This window comes from Hemitrygon akajei, chromosome 13 (assembly GCF_048418815.1).
Source record: "Hemitrygon akajei chromosome 13, sHemAka1.3, whole genome shotgun sequence".
Classification (NCBI taxonomy): Eukaryota; Metazoa; Chordata; class Chondrichthyes; order Myliobatiformes; family Dasyatidae; genus Hemitrygon; species Hemitrygon akajei.
Genome location: NC_133136.1, coordinates 74,202,947 through 74,229,673, shown reverse-complemented (window position 1 = coordinate 74,229,673; position 26,727 = coordinate 74,202,947). Strand labels below are relative to the sequence as shown.

General features: G+C 45.5%; 1 protein-coding gene across 1 annotated transcript in view; it reads left to right on the top strand.

Annotated features, from left to right (window-relative positions):
* The window catches only part of tbc1d19 (TBC1 domain family, member 19), a 136,444-nt gene that overhangs the window by 22,322 nt on the left and 87,395 nt on the right, over positions 1-26,727 (top strand). The window contains exon 4 of the mRNA XM_073064869.1: positions 5,497-5,572. Within this exon, the coding sequence (XP_072920970.1) occupies positions 5,497-5,572 (76 nt within the window). The remainder of the gene's footprint in view (positions 1-5,496; positions 5,573-26,727) is intronic.

The window sequence follows — 26,727 nt, the reverse complement described above, 5'->3', positions numbered from 1 at the left end:
ACACAACACAGAGGCAGAAGTGAGGAGGACAGTGAACAGTGGTGTTTCTACCACCAGCGATGGGGCACAGAAGCCCGCCGTTGTCGCCCGCCCTGCAAGGGCCAGGGCCAGGGCCAGAGCCAGCTGCCGCTAATGACTATGGCGGCTGGCCACCAGGACAGCCTCTTGTACTTTTAGGACTAACAGTCGGGACGCCACTTCTTGGTCGACATCAGAGCAGAAATCAGCGTCTTGCCCCCAATAGGGTACGACACCCGCAACAGGAATCCAGGACCCACCCTGAGGGCCGCAAACGGCAGCACGATATGGACCTATGGCACCCGCACAGTGCAGCTGCAGTTCGGTGCCAGCCAGTTCACGTGGGACTTCATACTGGCCGCCGTGGCCCAACCACTCCTGGGGGCGGACTTCTTGCGAGCTCACAGCCTGCTGGTTGACTTGCAAGGAAAAAGACTGGTACATGCTTAGACTTTCCAGACGTTCTCCCTGGGAGAAGCCAAGTTGCCGGCCCCACACCTGGACTCCAACACGCTGTCGGACAACGAATTCACCAGAATCCTGGCTGACTTTCCATCGATTCTGGCACCGCAGTTCACGGCAGCCATGCCCAGACACGGGGTTCAGCACCACATCCTGACCAAGGGACCACCCCTCCATGCCCGCGCACGAAGGCTCCCCCCGGAAAAGCTCCACCTGGTGAAGGAGGAGTTCAAGAGGATGGAGGAATTGGGGATCGTACGGAGGTCCGACAGCCCATGGGCCTCCCCCTGCACATGGTGCCCAAAGCAGCCGGGGGTTGGAAACCATGCGGCGACTACCGCAGACTGAACGAGGCTACAACTCCAGACTGCTACCCTGTGCCGCACATACAGGACTTTGCAGCAAACCCGCACGGGGCAAGAATATTTTCCAAAGTAGACCTCGTCAAATCAAATCCCAGTGCACCCTGAAGACATCCCCAAAACAGCACTTATCACCCTGTTCGGCCTGTTCGAGTTCCTCCGAATGCCGTTCGGCCTGAAGAATGCCGCACAGACGTTCCGGCGGCTAATGGATGCGGTGGGACGTGACCTGGACTTTGCGCTCATCTATTTGGATGATATCCTTATAGCCAGCAGTAGTCGCCAGGAGCATCTGTCCCACCTCCGCCAGCTCTACTCCTGTCTGAGTGATTTCGGCCTCACGATCAACCTGGTAAATGCCAGTTCGGTCTCAATACCATCGACTTCCTGGGCCACAAGATTACCAAAGACGGGGCAACACTTCTGCCCGCCAAGGTAGACGCGATCCGCCACTTGCCTGGCCCAACATGGTCAAAGGCCTACAGGAGTTCGTTGGTATGGTGAACTTCTACCACCGTTTCCTCCCCTCAGCAGCCCATATCATGCGCCCTTTGTACACCCTGATGTCGGGTAAAGGCAAGGATATTACTTGGGACGAGGAGGCCGTGGCTGCTTTTGTTAAAGCCAAGGAAGCCTTGGCAGATGCCGCGATGCTGGTGCACCCCAGAATGGACGTTCCGACCGCACTTATGGTGGACGCATCCGACACAGCAGTCGGTGGGGTGCTGGAGCAGCTCATCGAGGGGCGCTGGCAACCCTTGGCGTTCTTCAGCAAACACCTACGACCACCTGAACTCAAGTACAGTGCTTTCGACCGGGAGCTGTTGGCACTGTTGGCAATCCGGCATTTCAGGTACTTCTTAGAAGGCAGGCCATTCACCGCATTCACGGACCACAGACTGTTGACCTTCGCGTTCACGAAGGTGTCTGATCCCTGGTCGGCTCGCCAGCAGCAACATCTGTCCTACATTTCCGAGTACACGACGGACATCCAGCATGTCTCGGGAAAGGACAACGTTGTGGCGGACGCACTCTCCAGACCAGCTGTCCAGGCCCTGTCCCTGGGGGTGGACTATGTAGCACTGGCAGAGGCGCAGCAGGCAGATGACGAGATGCCCAGCTACAGGACTGCAGTCTCGGGTTTGCAGCTGCAGGACTTTCTCTTAGACCCAGGTGAGAGGACCCTCCTGTGCGATGTGGCTACCCGCCAACCTCGCCCCATCGTCACGGCAGCCTGGAGGCGGCGAGATTTTGACTCCATTCACGGTTTGGCGCACCCATCTATCAGGACAACCGTCCGGCTGGTCTCCAGCAAGTTCGCGTGGCACAGACTTCGCAAGCAGCTCAGTGATTGGGCCAGAACGTGCGTGCAGTGCCAAACAGCCAAGGTGCAGCGGCACACTAAAGCCCTGCCACAGCAGTTCGAACCCACCCAACGGAGGTTCGACCACATTCATGTGGATATCGTGGGTCCCCTACCAGTGTCCCGAGGAGCGCGGTACCTCCTAACTATGGTAGACTGGTTCATGAGGTAGCCAGAGGCGGTCCTGCTCACCGACACATCTGCCGATTCCTGCGCCTGAGCGCTGATTGCAACCTGGGTAGCACGCTTCAGGGTACCGGCCCACATTACCTCCGACAGAAGCGCCCAGTTCACCTCCAGCCTGTGGTCGGCTGCGGCCAGCCTGTTGGGAACGCAGCTGCACCACACAACTGCCTACCACCCACAGTCGAACGGACTAGTGGAACGCTTCCACCGTCATTTGAAGTCAGCTCTCATGGCCCGCCTGAGAGGACCTATCTGGGTGGACGAGCTTCCCTGGGTCCTGCTTGGAATTCGCACAACGCCCAAAGAGGATCTGCATGCCTTGTCAGTCGAGTTGGTGTACGGCGCACCCCTGGCCGTCCCGGGAGAGATCATACCAGCCTCACGGGGGCAAGAGGAAGACCCCGCAGCAGTCCTGGACTTTTGGCAACCTGGCCCCTGTACCAACTTCACAGCACGGACGGACCCCGACCCATGTACCCAAAGACCTGCAGGACTGTAAGTTTGTGTTTGTACGAAGGGGCGGACACTGGGCACCGCTACAGCGGCCGTACAAGGGGCCGTTCAAGGTGATCAACAACAACGGGTCCACATACGTTCTGGACATTGGGGGGAGAGAGGAGGTTTTCACAGTGGACCGACTCAAACCAGCCCATGTGGACTTGGCGCAGCCGGTTGAGGTTCAGGCACCACGGCGCAGAGGCAGACCTCCAAAACAGAGGCTGATCCAGACTGTGGACATTGGGGGTGTATCGCCGGTTCGGGGGGGTTATGTGGCGACCCACTTTCTGCGCAGGCGAACCAGCTCACAAATAGCCAGCGTGCGGGGGGAGACTTTGGTAATGCACCTCTGACGTCATTTCCGCCCGGAGAGGGTGGGCGCTAGGGATTAAATGCCAGCGCCCCGAAGTTTGAATAATCTAGTCTCGAAACGACTTACCAACTGTGTGTCGTTATTTCAGCGCTGTGTGTAGCACATCGCTACAACATGGCCATTTTTCCAACAGGGCAATTTAGAAGATGCAACACAAACTTTAACGTCTATATGATCAAAAAGCTGCACCAATGCTGCTATGCATATGTTTCCCAGTAGTTTGTAGTATTTGATTAAAAATAGAATATGTTGGAAAAATCACCCACTATCACTGGGAATGAAAAACATGAGTAAATGTTTTGGGTCAATGATCTTTCATTGGAACTGGGAAAAGTTGCAATCAAAGATATTTTAAGGTGCAAGGAGCCAAAAGATAAAAAGAAATGTAAGATGGGGTAAAGACACTGGCACAAACAGTGGTGATGCCAGCTTGAAGATGATGGTGAAGGCTTAATAAACACAGTTGATCTTTGTAAGGGAATTATAAGTAGAAGACCATAAGATATAGGTGCAGAATTATGTCATTTGGCCCAATGAGTTTGCTCCGCCATTTCATCATGGCTGATCCAATTTTCCTTTTGGCCCCAGTCTCTTGCCTTCTCCCCGTATCCCTTCATGCCCTGACCAATCAAGAATCTATCAACCTCTGCCTTAAATATACATAAAGACTTGTCCTCCGCAGCTGCCTGTGGCAACGAATTCCACAGGTTCACCACTCTCTGGCTAAAGAAATGCCTCCTCATCTCCATTCTATAAGGACGCTCCTCTATTCTGAGGCTGTCCCCTCTGGTCTTTGACTCTCCCATCATAGGAAACATCCTCTCCACATCCACTTTATCAAGGCCTTTCACTATTCAATAGGTTTTAATGAGGTCACCCCTTTTCTTCTGAATTCTAGTGAATACTGGCCCAGAGCCATCAAATGCTCTTCATATGACAAGCCATTCAATCCTGGAATAATTTTCATGAACTTTCTTTGAACCCTCTCCAGCTTAGAGAAACAGAGTATTGCAACCGGGGATTTTGATCAATTTAACTGAGAAATTTTTTGGCCTTTTAGTGAAACCTTACTAAATTTCTGTATGAAGTTCTTTGACAACTTTATAAATAACAACGGTGAGAGAGGATCACCCTGCCGCACACCTCGCCTGGCAGAGATAGAATATCCCCCGAGTTGAGCTGACGCCCCTGTGTAAATGAAATCTCTTGTGCTTGGGTATGTAGTGTTCTTATCATGCAGCTGACTGAATAACTTTTAATAAGAATCATGAGTAGACATTATATCTGTTTTTTCAGTGTTCCCTCCTCCAGCAGCTCTGTGGAGTCATCTTTCATTTAGTTGTCTGTCTGAGAAAGGAGTTTACCCGGCATGCTAAATACCATAACGTAAAATCAGGAGTAGGTCACATAGCTCCTCAAGACTGTTTTATATTGAATAATTTCATAGTTCTTCACTGACCTAACCACTTACTCCATGAGATTTAGTGTTTCTCTTTATTCCATTTGAAACTCAAAAATAATTTATTTTGACTTGGAATGTATTCATCAACTGATTTATTCACAGTAGAGAATTAGTATGATTTAAAAACCATCTAAGACTTAGATTCTAAGTAAAGAACTTTGTTTTAATCTCCAATTTAAATAGCTTGCCTCTATGTTGAAAATTTGCTCTAGTTCTCGATTCACAAGTCTGGAGAAAGAACTTCTCAGCTGTTCTGTCGTTGCATAATTTTTGATTATTCCAACGAGTATATTTCTCCCTTATTTTCCAGTGAACGTAGGCCTATCCAACTCGGCTGTCCTCATAAGACCACTGTTTCATCTTATAAATCACTCTAACGAAGCAAGTGTATCCCTGCTTGATTACGGTCACTGAAATTGCCCATGATGTTCCACATTTGTCAAAGATCTGTTCAATTGCAGCAAGGCATCTTTTTCTTTAACCATTTGCCTTACTAATTGCTTATTGCATTTTCATAATATCTTTCTGTTTTGTGTACAAGGATACCCAAATCTGTCTGATTACCTTCATTCAATAGGTTTTAAAATTATTCTTTCTGCATTACAGATGCTCTAATAGTATGCCATAGACTGACATAATAATTGATTTTGCATTCCTCAGACACTTTCATTTAGCACTTTTGGATTTAAATTCTACTTATAATTCCCAGAATTTTTTTTTTGTTGTATTCCTTCAAAGTCAATGAGAAATTGACTATTTTTCTAATTCACAGGCTTCCTGAACTTGGTCATCCATCTGCTCCACCCGAGCACACAAAGGAAGCATTGACGTACATAAGACGTGCCCAGGTTAGTTCAAGGGGTACTGTGCATATTAGTTGATTATTATTTACCAATTAATTATGGTTTCTTTCTTTTAATTTGCAATGGTGTGGATTGACCGGGAATGATTGTAGTTGCAATTTACTCTTGGTGAGGGGGTGTAGAAATTGATTTTCATGCATTCACTTTTGTGAAAAGCAATTCATCAAGTCCATATTTCTAGGCCTATATTCTATTAAATGGAAATTTACTAACACATTTTTCACCAGAGTCCCATCTGTCTTAGTCTGTCTAAGGCTATTTGGTATTGCACTGGATTAAAATTCAGCATAAGATTTGTTTTTCCTCTTTGCTTGCTATAGTCTGCTTCTTGCAAAGCATTTCAAGAATTCATCAAAAATTGTACTATTGAAAGAAATATGTGTACCAACCATATCCAAAATCTTCATTTGTGATATTTCTGAAAGCAGGGACATTGTAGACTGAAAAAGGAACAAATGAAAAGGGAGATTGTACTGATCATAGAATTGCAGAGTCTTTGAGTGCAGATGTCTGTTGAAAGAGCTATTTAGATTAGTTACAGATAATTTGCATAGTTTAGCAAATTAGTCCTTTTCAAAGGTCCTTGCATATCCTTGTCTAATTTTCTTTTGAAGGTTGTTGTGAAGTTGATTCCACAATACCTTTAATAGTGTATTCTGGGTCTTAACAGTTACAGTTCCATCAATGAAGATAATTTCTTTCAGTTTCCTTTTGAGTCTCAATTTAACCTTGTCTGCACTAACAAAAAAAATTTGTGTAAGTAAACTCGCTCATATTCTTCTGTAATCATGGTAAACTTCTGTCTGGTATTGACATCCTTTAATGTGTGCTGATCAGAAATGAGGCCTAACCAGTTACTTGTAAAAGTTTATCACAAATTGCTTGTTTTGTTACTAATCATCACATAGTTTAATTATTGACGTAGTCACTAGCCTTGTACCAATTTGAAAATAGTATAGCTAAATTAGGTGTAGATGTAGTCCATACTCCCTGAAGTCTACTCTTCCCCATTCAGTAGTGCAGTGGCAAGTTTTGTAATATCCATAACCTTTGAAGATGTGTTCCTTTTTCCAATGTCCAGACCTTTTGCACATAGACCTAATAAAGTGATCAAACCGGTACTGAACTCATCGGGGCCTCGCTGAACATTGTCCTCAGTTTTAAAACATCTATTTACATCAGTATTGGCTGACCCCTGTCCCTTAGACCATTTTATACCCAAGTTATTATCATCCCTTTGACAACATGTTTCTTTGTTTTTTATTGTTTTCAAATAGTTACAGAATAAATGTGTATGAAAAAAAATGTTACCCAGCCCCCCTCCCCTTAACCCCTCCCCCCTAACATCCCTATTAAAAAAATAAGAAAGAAAGAAAAAAAAAGGGAATGCCTGGACATTGGAAGATCCCCACATGCTCCATGGAGTTAGTAATAACTTTAGTATATATATTTATTTCTTTCCCCAAGTAACCAATTATTTCCATTAAAACTTAAAAAATTTAGTAGATTAGTCATTATTTTTTTTATTATATTACTCCAATCTATAATAATACCTAATCTTTCAACTTTCGTGGTAGCCTGGGAAATCTTTATAAAAATCTCCATGTTGCTATGTGTGTCCCCACCAATCATCCAGGCAAAAAGATAGAAGAAAATTAAAATATAAAGAAAAAAACAAAATACCCCCCTACTAATGTTGTGGAAAAAAAAACCACAACATTACCCCCCTCTGCTGTACGGGTCATGGCAACCGCCATGATTACACACGTGAATCCCGCAGTAACCGATCCAAAGTTCCCCAGCCCCCCTGCAACATAAAAAAGTATATGTATAAGAAGAGAAAAAAAAAATACTATTCTCATTTAGTATTTCTAAAATTTTGCTTTTCTCTTCTATAATATCCATAAATGTCCATCACTTCTGTTCGTTGGGTCTATCTTCATCTTTAATCCATTACGTTTGGAAGCCTCTATGTGTAGTTAGCAAATAGATGGAAGTTCTTGTACAAACTCCTCCGCTTTTCGATAATCGGAAAAAAATTTTTTTCCCTCCTCCAAAAAATTATCAGTGTTGCTGGATGACGCATTGTAAATTTATAACCCTTTTCCCATAAGGCTTTTCTCGCTGGGTTAAATTCCTTCTTTCTCTTCAACAGGTTGTAACTTATATCAGGATAAAAAAGAACTGGTTTCCCTGCTATCATCAGTGGCCCGTTTCTATTTTTGGCACTTTGGGCAGCGGCCTTCAGGATCTTTTCTTTGTCTTGGTATCGTAAGCATTTTATCAAAATTGATCGTGGGTTTTGATCAGCTCGAGGTCTTGACCTTAAGGATCTATGAGCCCTTTCGATCTCAATTGGAGTTTCTCTTTCCATTTCCAATTTTTCAGGGATCCATTTTTGAAAAAAATTTATTGAATCTTCTCCTTCTATATCTTCTTTAAGTCCAACAATTTTAATATTATTTCGTCTACTGAAATTTTCAAGCTTATCAATTTTTCCCATAAATTGTTTTCTTTCTGATGTCCAAGCAGTATTTTCATTTTCCATTTTGTCCATTCTTTCAACCATGTCCTCTGTTGTAGTTTCCAAGTCCGTAATTCTTTTTTCCATTTTTTCCTGTCTCTTTGTCATTTTATCAAGCATAATCTCCATATTGGTCCTTTTTTTTCCGAGTATTTTTTGATTATTTTTAATTACTTTTAATGTGTCTAATTTACACATTATTTGCCTCAAAGTCTTTTCTATATTTCTAGAAGGACTTTTAACTCCCTCTTCATCTGATCTTTCCGGAAGATCTGACTCTCCCTCCGATTCGCTATCACTTTCAGTTGCAGTGGTAGCTGGGCTTTGTAGTTCTTGTTGCTCCCGTTTGCGCATGCTCCATCCTTCGCGTTTGCGCAGTTTACGATGGTTTTTTCCTTTAGAAATGACCGATGTTGCAGCAGTCTCCTGTTCCGTATCGCCGGTGGTATAATGTACCTGAGACCGCAGTTCCTCGGTAGACATGGGCCTTGTTCTTGTTCCAACTTGCGTAGTCTTCCCGGTATTAGTTTTCTTCATCTTCCTTCCTTGAGGCATAGCTTGACACAATCTGGAGTAGTTTATAAGTAACTTTTAGAAAGTATTGACTAACTTTTCTTCATTTAGACATTAATTTATTAACTTTTTACGGGAGAGTTGGGTTCCAGCGTCTCGATCCTACGTCATCACGTGACGTCCCCCGACAACATGTTTCTGTTACACAAATGAATGTTTGTGTTCTTTCCAGGGTTACATTCAGTTGTCCTCATTCGGCAGGCCATGTTAGTCATCTGTATCACACTGGATTCTCCCAATACCTATCCTATCAGAGTTCTGTCACAGGTAACAATTACCAGGTGGACTGGAGAAGATTAAAGCATGTGCTTGAAACCTTAGAAAAATATTATGTTCCTACTAAAGCTTGGGATTTCCAGTACTTGGGATGCTCAAAATGGAGAAGGGCTACTTGAGATGATATTGAGTACCTTGAACCCTTGGAGAACACAGAAGTCTCATGTAAGCATCAGAATAAACATATAGTGTGGTGACCCACTTTCTACACAGGCGAACTGGCTCACAAAATGGCGTGCGCGTCGGCAGAGAGGTCAGCCCCAAAATGGCGCGGAGCCGCCTTCTTCACCAGCAAGGGGAGAAAGCCTGCACGCGGGAAGAAACTTCTGTAATGCACCTCTGACGTCATTTCTGCCCGGAGAGGGCGGGAATGGAACTACGTAAAAGCCAGTGCCACAAAGTTTGAATAAACTAGTCTGGAGTGCAACTTACAGACTGCGTGTCGTTATTTATAGCTCTGTGTGTAGCACATCGCTACATTGGTGACCCGGACGGTCCGAATGGGAATTGGACCAAAGATGAACGACTCTTCATCTGTTCACGCAGTTTCGCTAAAACTGCCAACTTTCTGGACGCTGGAAACACGCGTGTGGTTTGACCAAGCAGAAGCCCAGTTCCAGATTTGGCAGATATCCTCTGATTCCACGCACTACTATTATGTGGTGAATTCCCTTGACCAGGAGACAGCCGCCCAGGTTGAGGACAACTGTCCGAGGATGAGGACAACTGCCCGAGGACATACATCTGCTACTAGCCAACGCAGATATCAGTGACCCCTGGAAGGCGGTGGCCCGGGCAGACGTGCTGTGGAAAACCAAGAGGGAGGGCAGGGTGTCCATCGGACAGATTACCAAGCCACACGCCCAATAGCAGGCCAGACCAGGCCCGGCAATGCAACCCAGAGACAGGAGTGAGGAGGCCAATGAACAGTGGTGCTTCTACCATCAGCGGTGGGGCAGAGAAGCCTGCCGTTGTCGCCCGCCCTGCAAGTTCCCGGGAAACGCCAGGGCCAGCCGTCGCTAATGGCTACGGCGACTGGCCACCAGGACAGCTTCTTGTACGTCTGGGACAAACAGTCAGGACGCCGCTTCTTGGTTGACACCGGAGCGGAGATCGGCGTCTTGCCTCCGACGGGGTACGACACCTGCAACAAGGAGCCAGGACCCACGACCCTGCAAATGGCAGCACGATACGGACCTACGGCACCCACACAGTGCAGCTGCAGTTCAGCGCCAGCCGGTTCACATGGGACTTCACACTAGCCGCTGTGGCCCAACCATTCCTGGGGGTGGACTTCTTGCTGGTCGACTTGTAAGGGAAAAGACTGGTCCATGCCAAGACTTTCCAGACATTCTCCCTGGGTGAAGCCAAGTTGCCGGCCCCACACCTGGACTCCATCACGCTGTCTGACAACAAATTCAACGGAATCCTGGCGGACTTTCCATCGGTTCTAGCATTGCAGTCCACGGCAGCCATGCCCAGACACAGAGTACAGCACCACATTCTGACCCAGGGACCACCCCTCCACGCCTGCGCACGAAGGCTCCCCCCGGACAAGCTCCACCTGGCGAAGGAGGAGTTCAAGAGGATGGAGGAATTGGGGATCGTATAGCGGCCCGACAGCCATGGGCCTCCCCCTGCACATGGTGCCCAAAGCATCTGGGGGCTGGAGACCATGCTGTGACCATTGCAGACTGAACGAGGCTACAATTCCAGACTGTTACCTCATGCTGCACATACAGGACTTTGCAGCAAACCTGCACGAGGCAAGCATCTTTTCCAAAGTAGACCTCATCCGGGGATACCATCAAATCCCGGTACACCCTGAAGACATCCCCAAAATAGCACTTGTCTCCCCGTTCAGCCTGTTCGAATTCCTCCGAATGCCATTTGGCCTGAAGAATGCCGCACAGACGTTCCGGTGGCTAATGGATGCGGTGGGATGCGACCTGGACTTTTCGTTCATCTATTTGGACGACATCCTCATAGCCAGCAGTAGTCGTCAGGAGCATCTGTCCCACCTCCACCAGTTCTACTCCCGCCTGAGTGATTTTGGCCTCACGATCAACCCGGCCAAATACCAGTTCGGTCTCGATACCATCGACTTCCTGGGCCACAGGATTACCAAAGATGGGGCAACACCTCTGCCCGTCAAGGTAGACGCGATCCGCCACTTTGCCCGGCCCAACACGGTCAAAGGCCTGCAGGAGTTCGTTGGTATGGTGAACTTCTACCACCGTTTCCTCCCCTCAGCAGCCCGTATCATGCGCCCTTTGTTCACCCTGATGTCGGGTAAAGGCAGGGACAGTACTTGGGACAAAGAGGCCACGGCTGCTTTCGTTAAAGCCAAGGAAGCCTTGGCAGATGCCGCGATGCTGGTATACCCCAGAACGGACATTCCAACCGCCCTCACAGTGGATGCATCCGACACAGCAGTCTGTGGGGTGCTGGAGCAACTCATCGAGGGGCACAGGCAACCCCTGGCGTTCTTCAGCAGGCACCTACAGCCACCCAAACTCAAGTACAGTGCCTTTGACCGGGAGCTGTTGGCACTGTATCTGGCAATCCGGCATTTCAGGTACTTCTTAGAAGGCAGGCTGTTCACCACGTTCACGGACCACAAACCGTTGACCTTCACGTTCACGAAGGTATCTGATCCCTGGTCGGCCCGCCAGCAGCGACATCTGTCTTATACTCCGAGTACATGACGGACATCCAGCATGTCTCAGGAAAGGACAACGTTGTGTCGGACGCACTCTCCAGACCAGCTGTCCAGGCCCTATCCCAGGGGGTGGACTATGCAGCACTGGCGGAGGCGCAGCAGGCAGACGACGAGATGCCCAGCTACAGGACTGCAGTCTCAGGTTTGCAGCTGCACGACTTTCTCTTAGGCCCAGGTGAGAGGACCCTCCTGTGTGACGTGGCTACCGGCCAACCTCGCCCCATCGTCCCGGCAGCCTGGTGGCGGCGAGCTTTCAACTCCATACACGGCTTGGTGCACCCATCTATCAGGACAACCGTCCGGATGGTCTCCAGCAAGTTCATGTGGCACGGACTTCGCAAACAGGTCAGCGAATGGGCCAAAACATGAACACAGTGCCAAACAGCCAAGGTGCAGCGGCACACCAAAGCCCCGCTGCAGCAGTTCGAACCCACCCACCGGAGGTTCGACCACATTCATGTGGATATCGTGGGGCCCCTGCCAGTGTCACGAGGAGCGCGGTACCTCCTAACTATGGTAGACTGGTTCACGAGATGGCCAGAGGCGGTCCCGCTCACCGACACCACTGCTGATTCCTGCGCCTGAGCGCTGATTGCAACCTGGGTAGCACGCTTCGGGGTACCGGTCCACATTACCTCCGACAGAGGCGCCCAGTTCACCTCCAGCCTGTGGTCGGCTGTGGCCAGCCTGTGGGGAACACAGCTACACCACACAACTGCCTACCACCCACAGTCGAACAGACTAGTGGAGCGTTTCCACCGTCACTTGAAGTCGGCTCTCACGGCCTGCCTGAAAGGGCCTAACTGGGTGGATGAGCTTCCCTGGGTCCTGCTTGGACTTTGCACAGCACCCAAAGAGGATCTGCACGCCTCGTCGGCCGAGTTGGTGTACGGCGCACCCCTGGTCGTCCCAGGAGAGTTCATACCAGCCCCAAGGGGGCAAGAAGAAGAACCCGCAGCAGTCCTGGACAGACTACGCGAAAGGCTCAGCAACCTGGCCCCCGTACCGACTTCACAGCACGGACAGATCCCGACCTGTGTGCCCAAAGACCTGCAGAACTGTAAGTTTGTATTTGTATGAAGGGGCGCACACCGGGCACCGCTACAGTGGCTGTACGAGGGGCCGTTCAAGGTGACCAGGAACAGCAGGTCCACTTACGTTCCGGACATTGGGGGGAGAAAGGAGGTTTTCATGGTGGACCGACTCAAACCGGCCCATGTGAACTTGGCACAGCCGGTCAAGGTTCAGGCACCGCCGCACAGGCAGACCGCCTAAACAGAGACTGACCCAGACTGTGGACATTGGGGGGTGTATCGCTGGTTCTTGGGGGGGGTGGAGTTATGTGGCGATCCACTTTTTACGCAGGTGAACTGGCTCACAAAATGGCATGCACGTCAGCAGAGAGGCCAGCCCCAAAATGGCGCTGGGCCGCCTTCTTCACCTGCAAGGGGAGAAAGCCTGCGCGCGGGAAAAGACTTTTGTAATGCACCTCTGACATCATTCCGCCTGGAGAGGTGGGAACGGAACTGTGTAAAAGCCAGTGCCGTGAAGTTTGAATAAACTAGTCTGGAGTGCAATTTACAGACTGCATGTCATTATTTCTAGCTCTGTGTGTAGCACATCGCTACAATAGCATACAAACTACCAATACCTTCTCTGCCAGAGACAACCTCCTTCTCCATCTATTGAAGAGTCTGTTTTTCCCAATGAGACCTGACATCTACCATCTTCAAACCACAAAATCAGAGTGGAGGCATGTTGCCGTCAATCCTGAGGAACTGCATAAGGAAAAGAGTTTCCTAGTCGGCCTGTTATGGAATACTCTATCAAATTTTAAAACAGTATCTATAATCATTACCTGGTCCCAGTTTTCTCTTTTACACCATGATGTACTCCCTCTATACTTCTCTCTCATTCTGCTATTGTCATTTAAAGCTCTTTCCAGCTAATCCTTTATGTATTTGTTGTCCTGTTATTGTCCTCTTTACTATTGTTACTCTTGTCATTCAATCACTATTACCTTCCAATTCTCTTCCCCCCCCCCACACAGACCACAAGCTCATGCAGACATGTCCAGACAGACACAGACAGACAGGTGCGTGTGCACACAGTTTCATTTTCAGTCTTTATAGGTCCTCCCACTCCTGTTTCTGTTGACAAAGATATTGCCTTATTTCCAGCTTTCTTTGTTGTCGCATTGAAATTGTATTCGTTTCTACACTCGCCTCCCTCAGCAACCTGGAACATTTGAGGTCTGGATCTATTGTCTTACTGCATTTGAGTGATGTAAAATGAATTAGTGGCTTTCTAACTATAAATCAATAGTCTAGCACCTCTCTTTTTCACAATGTCCTTCAGCTCCCTGCAACCCCTCTGCCTGGCTCTTCTACAATGCTGGCCCAAGTCGTGCTTTTGCCAGTAGGTCTAAACAGCAAAGGCTGAGGTGTGGATCCTCCTTGTGGATCAGTTCTTCTGAGTTCTTGTGTAGCTGTGGAAATGGGTCCCCGATTGCCTCCAGTACGAACACAAGATCAATCTTCCAGACCGTGAACCTGTGGAAAGCTTCTGGGCTGGATGGTATCCTTGGCTGTGTCTTTAGATCCTGTGTAGAAGAGCTTGCAGGAGTATTTGCAGACATTTTTAACCTCTCCTTGCTTCAATCTGCGGTTCTACCTGCTTTAAGAAAGCCACTATAATTCTAGTATCTAAGAAAATAATATGTCTAAAGTACTACCACTTAGAGGCATTGACTTTTAACCATCGTGAAGTGCTTATGGCTGTATTAGCTCCAGACTTCCACACAACCTCAACCCACGGGAAATACCATCTCCCTGGCCCTACACTTGTCTCAGGAGCATTTGGATGCTTGATCCTCAATTGAACTGCCTCTTGCAGCTATCACACCCAGTTGTCTTCTTGGATAAGCTCTATTAGCTTTACACAATGTGATGGAACAAGATTTGCCCATTCCTCCTTGAAAACTTGCTCCAGCTGTGCCAGGTTAGTTGGGGAGCAGCAGTGGACAGCAATCTTGAGGTCTTGCTGGAGATGTTAAATCGGGTTCCTCAAGAACATCAATTTTCTTCATTTGAAGCCACTTCATGGTTGCTCTGGCAGTGTGCTTTAGTTTATTGTCCTGCTGAAAGACAACTTCCACCCCATTTTAGACTTTCTGGCAGAGGCTAGCAGGTTTTTCTTTAACCCAGGATCTGTCTGTACTTAGCAGCTTTCATCTTTCCATCCGTCCTGTCCAGATTTCCAGTTCCTGCTGCTGAAAAGCATCCCCATTACATGCTGCTGCCTCCACCATTCTTTGCCGTAGGGATGGTGTTAACCGGCTAAATCACAGTCTTAGGTTTATGCCACACATTCGTACTGCTTAGTGTTGAGTTCAAAAAGTTGCACTTTAGTCTCAGCCGACTATAAGACCTTCTTCCACATCTTTACGGTATCTTCTAAATGATGATTTGTGAAGTCCTTATGGGTAAGGATGTGCTTTTTATAATGTCAGTGCTTATTTCTTGCTACTATTCCATAAATTACCCTTTTCGTGCAAGGCCTTAGATTATGGAGCCATGAATTTCATCTCTAGTTGCAGCTATTAACTTCTGCAGCTCACTCAGAGTGACTGTTGGCCTCACACTAGCCTCTCTTACAAGAACAATTCTTCGCTAGTGACAGATTTAGAGGTGTGTCCTGATCTAGGCTGTGTAGCTGTGGTTTTGTATTTTCTCCACTTTTTCATGATAGACTGCACTGAGCTCTGAGGTATGTTCAGTGCCTTTGAGCTGAACTTGTACCGTTCCCCAGATTCGGGCTTCTCTATTATTATTTCCTAGTATTGTATTGAATGCTCTTTTGCTTTCATTTTGTTTGGTCTGTTGAGTATCTGCCATATTCTTGGACTTAACAGAAATGGGATATTTATTCTTGTGAATTCATTTGAAAAAAGGTGTTCCTCCAATTTTCTACATCAACAACTTGGGTGAGTTGATAAAGTAGTATTGCACCTGAGGAAAGCAGGTGTAGTAATTACAAATGAGTGAATTTTTTCCTCCTCGCAATTTTGGTTTTTAATTTTTAGTAAATTGTTGACAGGTTTTGGAATGTTTCTTTTGATTTTATGTCATGTACAATGTTTTACAGATCAGCCAAAAAATCCTACTTCAATATATTTTAAAATTAGAAAATGAGACAGTAAAATGTGAAAATAATTGTGGGGTGGAATACTTTATCAAGGCCCAGGATGTCTGTACAGTCCCTTCAACCACTTAATTTTTTTTATCCTTTACAAGATGGGATATTTTTGAACTTTTGTTACTTGAAAATCTTTGCAAATATTTTCTATTTGTCCTTGCCCTTTTCACTCTCATTGTTTGGGGATATGTGCACAATTTCATCCTCACTGTTTGGGGATCCATAGCAAACATCTAAAATATAATTATTACTATTATATATCTGAACTCCAATGAGCTTGATTCATCTTTGTACCTTCCAACATATGACTCCTTTGTATAGGTATAAAAGTATTCATGAACCATAGTCTGACTCAAAACATCTCCATGATTTCCCCAGTAGTTTTCTTTTCTATGCTATTCCCTCCTGTAAACAATGCAGTCAGAAGTGTTTGCCTCCACCACTATCACATTACTTTGGGTATCTAATTATAGCGCATATCATACTAACTCTTGTGACTATTTGGGTTATTTTATGTCACTTTGGAAATTTTTCCAGGCCTTTGTTGCCCCCATCACAATTACATCCAAGATAATTTCCTCATTTTCCTTTTCCTTGTTACCTCCTGCAAACAGCTTCCTGCTTCACACCCCCACCCACTCCTTGTCACATTGCTTTGGACTGCTGGTACAAGCTCAGAACTGTTGTTCTACTAAGCCCATTGAACCTCTGGTCCTGTGAGTCAGTCACCTGACTTGTTGATCCATTGAGGCTTTTGAACTCTACCCCACCATTATAATTCACCTTTCACTTTAATTCTTTGCTCCATTACCACTCTGAGCCCTTTCTTCAGACCTTGTTCAGAATCAGAATCAGGTTTATTATCACCGGCATGTGTCATGAAATTTGTTAACCTAGCAGCAGCAGTTCAATGCAATACATAATCTAGCAGAGAGAGAGAGAAAAAAGCTAGTAATAAATAAAATAAAACATAATAAACAAGTAAATCAATTATGTATATTGAATAGATCATTTAAAAATGTGCAAAAAAACAGAAATACTGTATATTAAAAAAGTGAGGTAGTGTGCAAAGCTTCAAAGTCCATTCAGGAATTGGATGTCAGAAGGGAAGAAGCTGTTCTTGAATCGCTGAGTGTGTGCCTTCAGGCTTCTGTACCTCCTACCTGATGATAACAGTGAGAAAAGGGCATGCACTGGGTGCTGGAGGTCCTTAATAATGGATGCTGCCTTTCTGAGACACCGCTCCCTGAAGATGTCTGGGTACTTTGTAGGTACCCAAGATGGAGCTGACTAGATTTACAACCTTCTGCAGCTTTTTTTGGTCCTGTGCAGTAGCCCCTCCCTCCCAGAAAGTGATGCAGCCTGTCAGAATGCTCTCCACAGTACAACTGTAGAAGTTTTTAAGTGTATTTGTTGACATGCCAAATCACTTCAAACTGCTAATCAACTATAGCCGCTGTCCTTTGTCTTACCCTTCCTAAAGTCCACAATCAGCTCTTTCGTCTTACTGACATTGAGTGCCAGGTTGTTGCTGCTGCACCATTCCGCTAGTTGGCATATCTCACTCCTGTACGCCCTCTCATCACCACCTGAGATTCTAACAACAATGGTTGTATCATCAGCAAATTTATAGATGGTATTTGAGCAATGCCTAGCCACATAGTCATGTGTATACAGAGAGAAGAGCAGTGGGCTAAGCACACACCCCTGAGGTCCACCAGTGTTGATTGTCAGCGAGGAGGATATGTTATAACCAATCCGCACAGACAGTGGTCTTCCAGTTTGGAAGTCGAGGATCCATTACAGAGGGAGGTACAGAGGCCCAGGTTCTATGACTTCTCAATCAGGATTGTGGGAATGATGGTATTAAATGCTGAGCTATAGTTGATGAACAGCATCCTGACGTAGGTGCTTGTGTTGTCCAGGTGGTCTAAACCCGTGTGAAGAGTCATGAAGATTGCATCTGCCGTTGACCTATTGTGACAGTAGGAAAATTGCAATGGGTCCAGGACCTTGCAGACACAGTTGTTCATTCTAGTCATAACCAACCTCTCAAAGCATTTCATCACTGTCGATGTGAGTGCTATCGGGCAATAGTCGTTAAATCAGTCCACATTATTCTTCTTTGGCACTGGTATAATTGTTGCCTTTTTGAAGCAAGTGGGAACTTCTGCCCATAGCAGTGAGAGGCTGAACATGTCCTTGAATACTCCTGCTAGTTGGTTGGCACAGGTTTTCAAAGCCTTACCAGGTACTCCAGCGGGACCTTCTGCCTTGCAAGGGTTCACTCTCTTTAAAGAGATCTAACATCGGCCTCTGAGACAGAGATCACAGGGTCATCAGGTGAAGCAGGGATCTTCACAGCTGTAGTTGTGTTCTTCCTTTCAAAGTGTGCATAGAAGGCATTGAGTTCATGTGGTAGTGAAGCATCGCTGCCATTCATACTATTGGATTTTGCTTTGTAGGAAGTAATGTCTTGTAGTCCCTGCCAGAGCTGCCATGAATCTGATATCACCTCCAACCTTGTTCGAAATTGTCCCTTCGCCCTTCAAATAGCCCTCCGCAAATCATACCTGGTTTTCTGGTGCAGGCCTGTGTTGCCAGACTTGAATGCCACAGATCTAGCCTTCAGCAGATGATGTACCTCCTAGTTCATCAACGGCTTTTGGTTTGGGAATGTACAGTAAGTCTTTGTAGGCACACACTCATCCACACAGGTTTTAATGAAGTTGGCAACAACTGCAGCATACTAATCCAGGTTCTGAAGATGAATCCCTGAATACAGTTCAGTCCTCCGATTCAAAGCAGTCCTGCAGACGCTTTTGTGCTTCCCTTCTCCATACCTTCTTGGTCCTCACTACTGGTGCTGCAGTCTTCAGTCTCTGCCTATACTCAGGGAGTAGAAGTACAGCCAGGTGATCAGACTTCCCAATGTGAGGGTGTGGAATAGCACAGTAAGCATTCTTGATGGTGGTGTTCCAGCTATGACAAACATTAAGTCAAAAATAATACCAACTTCAAAGTCCAAAATAAGTTTATTATCAAAGTTCATATATTTCACCATGTACAACCCTGAGATTCATTTTCTTGCAGGCATACTCAATAAATCCATAATAGAAGCAATGAAAGACCACACCAATTTGTTTGCAAAAGACAAGAAAATGTGCAAATACAAAATGGAAAAAAATAAGCAATAAATATCCTATTGTCAGTACAATAATCAACTGTTATAGTGATGTTGTATGAATGATAAATGCTACCAAGTTGTGTTTAGATGCTTGAGAATGTGACAATGTAGTACATTTTCATTGATGCACTAGAGTTTCAACTGAGATTCGTTGCTTAAAATTCGTGATCATCATTGAAACCCACAACATATAACCCGCTGACCTGAAGAAAGTGCTCTCATGGAGACTGCGGTTTTATTGAGACTGTTACATAAACTATTTGAGTTTCTGTCACAATCTGACAGATTTACTGTATTTATAACTTTTAATGACACTATGTTTTAATTTCAATTTTAAAAATTGAATTTAAGTTTTAACAATTGGGTAGAAAATATTTTTGAAGATGACAGTAAAGTTCTGATTGAGGGACGACTGCACGAGCGTGTGGACGTCAGCAAGTTAGACCAGCGCAAAGAATTTAAAAGGAGACCGATTTTTCTTCAGCGGTTTGATCGAGGGATGACTGCGCAAGCACGTGGACACCAGCAAGTTAGACCTGCGCGAAGTTTAAAAGGAGACAGCTTTACAGAGCGGGTGTCAGAGTAGAAGGAGACAGAGTAGGAGAGCTTTGGCTGAACAGGGCTTTGACGATAACATTGGACAACAAGTTTTTTCAGAAGTGTTGCTTCCTCAGAATTTTTTTTGTTTATGATAGACTGCTTGAAGATGAACACAAATATAATTTCAGACTACTTGTATCACGTAGGAATTTGGAGAAACAACAAATTAATTTTTATTGAATATAATGTGTTTAATTGCATAATGGTGCTGATGCTTTGCAATAGGTCAACTAAGTTAAAAATATTTTGTTAATGATTTTCATTTGTACTCAGTGTCTGAGGCTTCTCGCTTAAGTGTCCAACAATAATTTGCCAGCATTAATGGATTCCAGTTGCCCTGGTATCGTTTCTCCATGATTACAATGTCCTGGTGAAACCTTTCACCATGCTCGCCACTAACAGCACCAAGATTTGCAGGGAAGAAGTCTAAATGGGAATGCAGAAAATGAATCTTTAGTGACATGTTGCATTTCATGATTTTATATACTTGAAGCATGCTTTCAACTAGCTGCATGTAGTTTGGTACTCTGTAGATGCTGAGAAAAATTTCAACAACTTCCTTGAATGCCTTCCATGTTATTTTCTCCGGTCCTATTAGAAATTCTTCAAATTGCCTGTCTGATTTGTGGACCAACAAAAATGCTTTCCTTAATCTTGGCATCAGTTACTCTGGGAAGCATCTGTCACAAATATCAAAAACCTTCATAGAAATTTTTGTGCCTGGTGATAGCACATTCCATCCTTACAGTCCTGAACCCAATAATTATTACTAAAACCAGTCCTGCTAGTGCTGCCTAAGCATGCCCAAGCATGCCTGGGCAAGATAGGAAACTTTTCAGCTTACACTGAGGGCAACATTTTAATTGACTTGAATTATGAAGTGAAATAATAAACATAAGCGATTTCAAAAAATGGTGCGTGATAGGGAAATTTCATGGTGATTTTCATGATCAGTAGCCCAAAATTCACCTAAAGGTATTCAGGAAGCAAAATCGTTGTTGTCCAGTGTAATGGGTCGAGGCGAGGTAGGTTACCTGTGAGGAATAGAAACAGGAAGTATGTCTATGAGGCTGGTGTTCTGTACTGGGTGTCAGATGTGGGAAGTCCGGGAGACTCCCAGCCTCCCGGATGGCCACATCCGTGCTAGGTGCGTCGAGTTGCAGCTCCTTAGGGACCATGCTAGGGAACTGAAGCTGCAGCTCGATGAACTTCATCTGGTCAGGGAAAGTGAGGAGGTGATAGAGAGGAGCTATAGGCAAGTAGTCACACTGGGGCCTCAGGAGACAGATAAGTGGGTAACAGTCAGGAGAGGGAAGGGCAAGAGGCAGATACTAGAGACTATCCCTGTGGCTGTCCCCCTTAACAGTAAGTACTGCTGTTTGAATACTGTTGTGGGGGGGCAGCCTACCTGGGGGAAGTAACAGTGGTCATGCCTCTGGCACAGAGTCTGCCCCTGTGGTCAGAAGGGTAGGGAAAGGAAGAAAGCAGCAGTAATAGGGGACTCTATAGTTAGGGGGTCAGACAGGTAATTCTGTGGACGCAGGAAAGAAATGAGGATGGTAGTTGGCCTCCCAGGTGCCAGGATCTGGGATGTTTCTCATTACGTCCACAATATCCTGAAGTGGGAAGGTGAACGGCCAGAGGTCGGGGTACATACTGTTACCAATGACATAGGTAGAAAAAGGGAGGAGGTCCTGAAAATAGACTTTAGGGAGTTAGGAAGGAAGTTGAGAAGCAGGACCTCAAAGGTAGTAATCTTGGGATTACTGCCTGTGCCACGTGACAGTGAGTTTAGGAATAGAGTGAGGTGGAGGATGAATTCGTGGCTGAGGGATTGGAGCAGGGGGCAGGGATTCAGATTTTTGGATCATTGGGAATTCTTTTGGGGCAGGTGTGACCTATACAGAAAGGACGGGTTGCACTTGAATCCCGATGGGGACCAATATCCTGGCAAGGAGGTTTGCTAAGGCTGTTGGGGAGAGTTTAAACTAGAATTGCTGGGGAGGGGTGGGAACCAAACTGAAGAGACAGAGGAAGGGGCGGCTGGCTCACAAAGTCAGAAAGCTTGTAGGCAGGGTGAGAGGATAGGCAGATGATAGAGAAGGGATGTGCTCAGACCAGTGGTTTGAGATGTGTCTATTTTAATGCAAGAACTATTATGAACAAAGTGGCTGAGCTTAGAGCGTGGATCAGTACTTGGAGCTATGATGTTGTGGCTATTACAGAGATTTGGATGGCTCAGGATCAGGAATGGCTACTTAGAGTGCTGGGTTTTAGATCTTTCAGAAAAGACAGGGAGGGAGGCAAAAGAAGTGTGGGCGTGGCACTTTTGATCAGAGATAGTGTCACAGCTGCAGAAAAAGTGGACGCCATGGAGGGATTATCTACTGAGTCTCTGTGGGTGGAAGTTAGAAACAGGAAGGGGTCAATAACTCTATTGGGTGATTTTTATAGACCACCCAATAGTAACAGGGACATCAAGGAGCAGATAGGGAGACAGATTCTGGAAAGGTGTAATAATAACAGGGTTGTCGTGGTGGGAAATTTCAATTTCCCAAATTTTGGTTGGCATGTCCCAAAAGCAAGGGGTTTAGATGGGGTGGAGTTTGTTAGGTGTGTTCAGGAAGGTTTCTTGACACAATATGTAGATAAGCCTACAAGAGGAGAGGCTGTACCTGTTCTGGTATTGGGAAATGAACCTGGTCAGGTGGCAGGTCTCTCAGTGGGAGAGCATTTTGGAGATAGTGATCACAATTCTATCTCCTTTACCATAGTGTTGGAGAGGGATAGGAACAGACAAGCTAGGAAAGTGTTTAATTGGAATAAGGGGAAATATGAAGCTAGCAGGCAGGAATTTGGAAGCATAGGTTGGGAACAGATATTCTTAGGGAAATGTACAGCAGAAATGTGACGTTCTGCATTTGTACGTACCAATGAGATAGGGAAAAGATGGTAGGATACAGGAACCGTGGTGTACGAAGGCTGTTGAAAATCTAATCAAGAAAAAAAGAAAAGCTTTCGAAAGGTTCCAAAAGACTAGGTAATGATAGAGATCTAGATGATTATAAGGGTAGCAGGAAGGAGCTTAAGAAGGATATTAGGAGAGCCAGAAGGGACCATGAGAAGGCCTTGGCAAGCAGGACTAAGGAAAACCCCAAAGCGTTCTACAAGTATGTGAAGAGAAGAGGATAAGACGTGAGAGATTAGGACAATCAAGTGTGACAGTGGAAATGTGTGTATGGAATCAGAGGAGGTAGCAGAGGTACTTAATGAATACTTTGCTTCAATATTCACTATGGAAAAGGATCTTGGCGATTGTAGGGATAACTTATAGCCGACTGAAAAGCTTGAGTGTATATAGACATCAAAAAAGAGGATGTGCTGGAGCTTTTGATAAATCTCTGGGACCGGATGAGATGTGCCCCAGGCTATTGTGGGTGGGAGGCAAGGGATGAGATTGCTGAGCATCTGGCGATGATCTTTGCATCTTCAATGAGGTTTTGGAGGATTGGAGGATTGCAGATGTTGTTCCTCTAATGAAGAAAGGGAGTAGAGATAGCCCAGGAAATTATAGACCAGTGAGTCTTACTTCAGTGGTTGGTAAGTTGATGGAGAAGATGCTGAGAGGCAGAATTTATGAACATTTGGAGAGGCATAATATGATTAGGAATAGTCAGCATGGCTTTTTGAAAAGCAGGTCATGCCTTACGAGCCTTATTGAATTTCTTGAGGATTTGACTAAACACATTGATGAAGGTAGAGCAGTTGATGTAGTGTACAGTATATGGATTTCACAAAGGCATTTGATAAGGTACCCCATGCAAGGCTTATTGAGAAAGTAAGGAGGCATGGGATCCTTGCTTTGTGGATCCAGAATTAGCTTTCTCAAGAAGGCAAAGAGTGGTTGTAGATGGGTCATATTCTGCATGGAGGTCAGTGCCCAGTTGTGTGCCTCAGGGATCTGTTCTGGGACCCCTTCTCTTCGTGATTTTTATAAATGACTTGGATGAGGAAGTGGAGGGATGGGTTAGTAAATTTTCTGATGACACAAAGGTTGGGGGTGTTGTGGATAGTGTAGACAGCTGTCAGAGTTTACAGTGAGACATTGATAAGATGCAAAACTGAGCTGAGAAGTGGCAGATGGAGTTCAACCCAGATAAGCGTGACGTGGTTTATTTTGGTAGGTCAAATATGATGGCAGAATATAGTATTAATTTGGTAAGACTTGGCAGTGTGGAGGATCGGAGGAATTTTGGTGTCTGAATCCATGGGACACTCAAAGCAGCTGCACAGCTTGATTCTGTGGTTAAGAAGACATATGGTGCATTGGCCTTCATCAACCATGGGATTGAGTTTAAGAGCCGAGAGATAATGTTACAGCTATATGGGACCCTGGTCAGGCCCCACTTGGAGTACTGTGCTCAATTCTGGTCACCTCACTACAGGAAGGATGTGGAAGCTATAGAAAGGGTGTAGAGGAGATTTACAAGGATGTTGCCTGGATTGGGGAGCATGCCTTATGAGAATACTTTGAGTGAACTCGACTTTTCTCCTTGGAGTGACAGAAGATGAGAGGTGACCTGATAGAGGTGTATAAGATGATGAAAAGCATTGATCATGTGGATAGTCAGAGGCTTTTTCCCAGGGCTGAAATGGCTAGCACGAGAGGGCACAGTTTTACGGTGCTTGGAAGTAGGTGCAGAGGAGACGTCACGGGTAAGTATTTTTACACAGAGTGGTGAGTGATGGAATGGCTGCTGGCAATGGTTATGGAGGCTGATATGATAGGATCTTTTTAGAGACTCCTGGATAGGTACATGAAGCTTAGAAAACTTGAGGGCTATGGGTAACCTTAGATAATTTCTAAGTAAGTACATATTCGGCACAGCACTGTGTTTCTCTGTTTCTATGTTTTGTATAAAGTCAATGAATAGGGATCCAGGCCAGCAAAATTAGTCAAAGAGAATTAAGAGAACATTTGTTTTTATTGGCTAGATGAATTTGGTAAGTAGTTGAAGAATTTAGAAGATTGAGGGGGGATCTTATTGAAATGTATAAAATTCTAAAGGGATTGGACAGGCTAGATGCAGGAAGATTGTTTCCGATGTTGGGGAAGTCCAGAACGAGGGGTCACAGTTTAAGAATAAAGGGGAAGCCTTTTAGGACCGAGATGAGGAAAAACTTCTTCACAGAGAGAGTGGTGAATCTGTGGAATTCTCTGCCACAGGAAACAGTTGAGGCCGGTTCATTGGCTATATTTAAGAGGAAGTTAGATATGGCCCTTGTGGCTAAAGGGATCAGGGGGTATGGAGAGAAAGCAGGTACAGGGTTCTGAGTTGGATGATCAGCAATGATCATATTGAATGGCGGAGCAGTCTCAAAGGGCCGAATGGCCTACTCCTGCACCTATTTTCTATAGCATATGGAGAAGCTTAAATTGCATCCAACAACTTCTCTCTCCCATAGTCATAGAGAAGTACAGCATAGAGGCCTTTCAGTCCATCTGGGCCATGCCAAAACCACTTCTGTTCCCATCTACCTGCACCAGAATCATAGCCCTCCATATCCCTACAATCCATGAACCTATCCAAACTTCTCTCAAACATTGAAATCGAGTTCGCATGCACCATTTGTGCTGGCAGCTCATTCCACATTCTTCTGACCCTCTGAGTGAAGAAATTTACCCTCATGTTCCCCTTAAACTTCTCACCTTTCACCCTTAACCCATAACCTCTGGTTGTGGTCCCATCCAACTTCAGTGAAGGAAACACCTGCTTACTTATTGCAATTTAGTCCAACTTTCCATTCAGAACTGGTCTAGTTGCCCTCATTTACCTGGACAGAAGAGAATGGCATGGAAAAAAACCCCTAAATAAATAGTTGAGCATGGAACATTTGGAATAACACCATCTATTGAAAAGTTATCCACTTTTTTCAAACATTCAACTCTTACGTAATTTTGAATTGTTTGAAATTTTTTTTCACCTGTTACGTACCCCGTAACTGGGTCACTTACCAGCAAAGATAGAGAGGTCCGTTGAAGTCTGATGGTACTATTTTTAACAGTATTTATTGATAGACATACACAAAAATAATATCAATGCAAACACACAGATAATATACGTCGTCAATACTAAATCTAAAAGCGCAGGTATAATAATAATCAATAAGAAATAAGCTGTATCGTTGTCTAGGGGATAATGAATTGTCCAATGGAAATATATAGTCCGTTCAGTTCATGCAGGCTGCAACCGTTGGGGACCCTAAGTGGCAATTGTTGGAGAGAGAGAGACGGGTTAAAACTTGCCCATTCCGTTTATGATGTCAATCCTTCGAGAGTCGTTGTGAGTTGAGTTCCCCGTTGTTAGCTAAAAACCGTTTTTCCGTGGCAAAGGTCACCAATTCCGGGCAAATGGAAGCGGACGCACGTGGCCTTCCACCGGCTTTCGCTATTACGGGATCGCTAGCGTTTCTTCTGGTGCGTCTGAGGGGCTGTTCCCACAGACCCTCTTTTTATCCTGACTCACAGGGTCTCAGGTGTCAATCAGGTTGGGATGATGCAATCCCTCCACCAACCTCCTCCTTGGTTCATTGCCTGGGGCTTTGATTGCATCGTACAGGATGCAATACACAAGTCCGTCTCCAAGAGACAATAGCCGGTATCAATGGGTCTGCCTTTCGGAGGCCAGGACACAGTCCAACCCTTTTGTGGATTCTGCATGTCTTTCTCTCATTTCCTGTGTTCCCTGAACTGACTTAATAGTGATCTTGCGATTCTCACAAAGGAGGGGGCTACCCCGCACCCTTCGGCCCCTCAGAGCTGTGGCACATTCGTAACACCCCCTTTCTTCAAAGCGTTTTCACCAGCGGTGAAAACGAAGTAGTACAGAGTCTTACAGGATTTGAGAATCTAACACAATACAAAAGCTTTTCCTTTTCACTACAGAGTAATACAGTTATACATTCAATTCAGCATCTAGATGGTTACCGATTACAATTGTCACTTCCTTTAATATCTTAACATCTTGTACCCTACTAGTCTTGTAGCATCAGACTCCAAT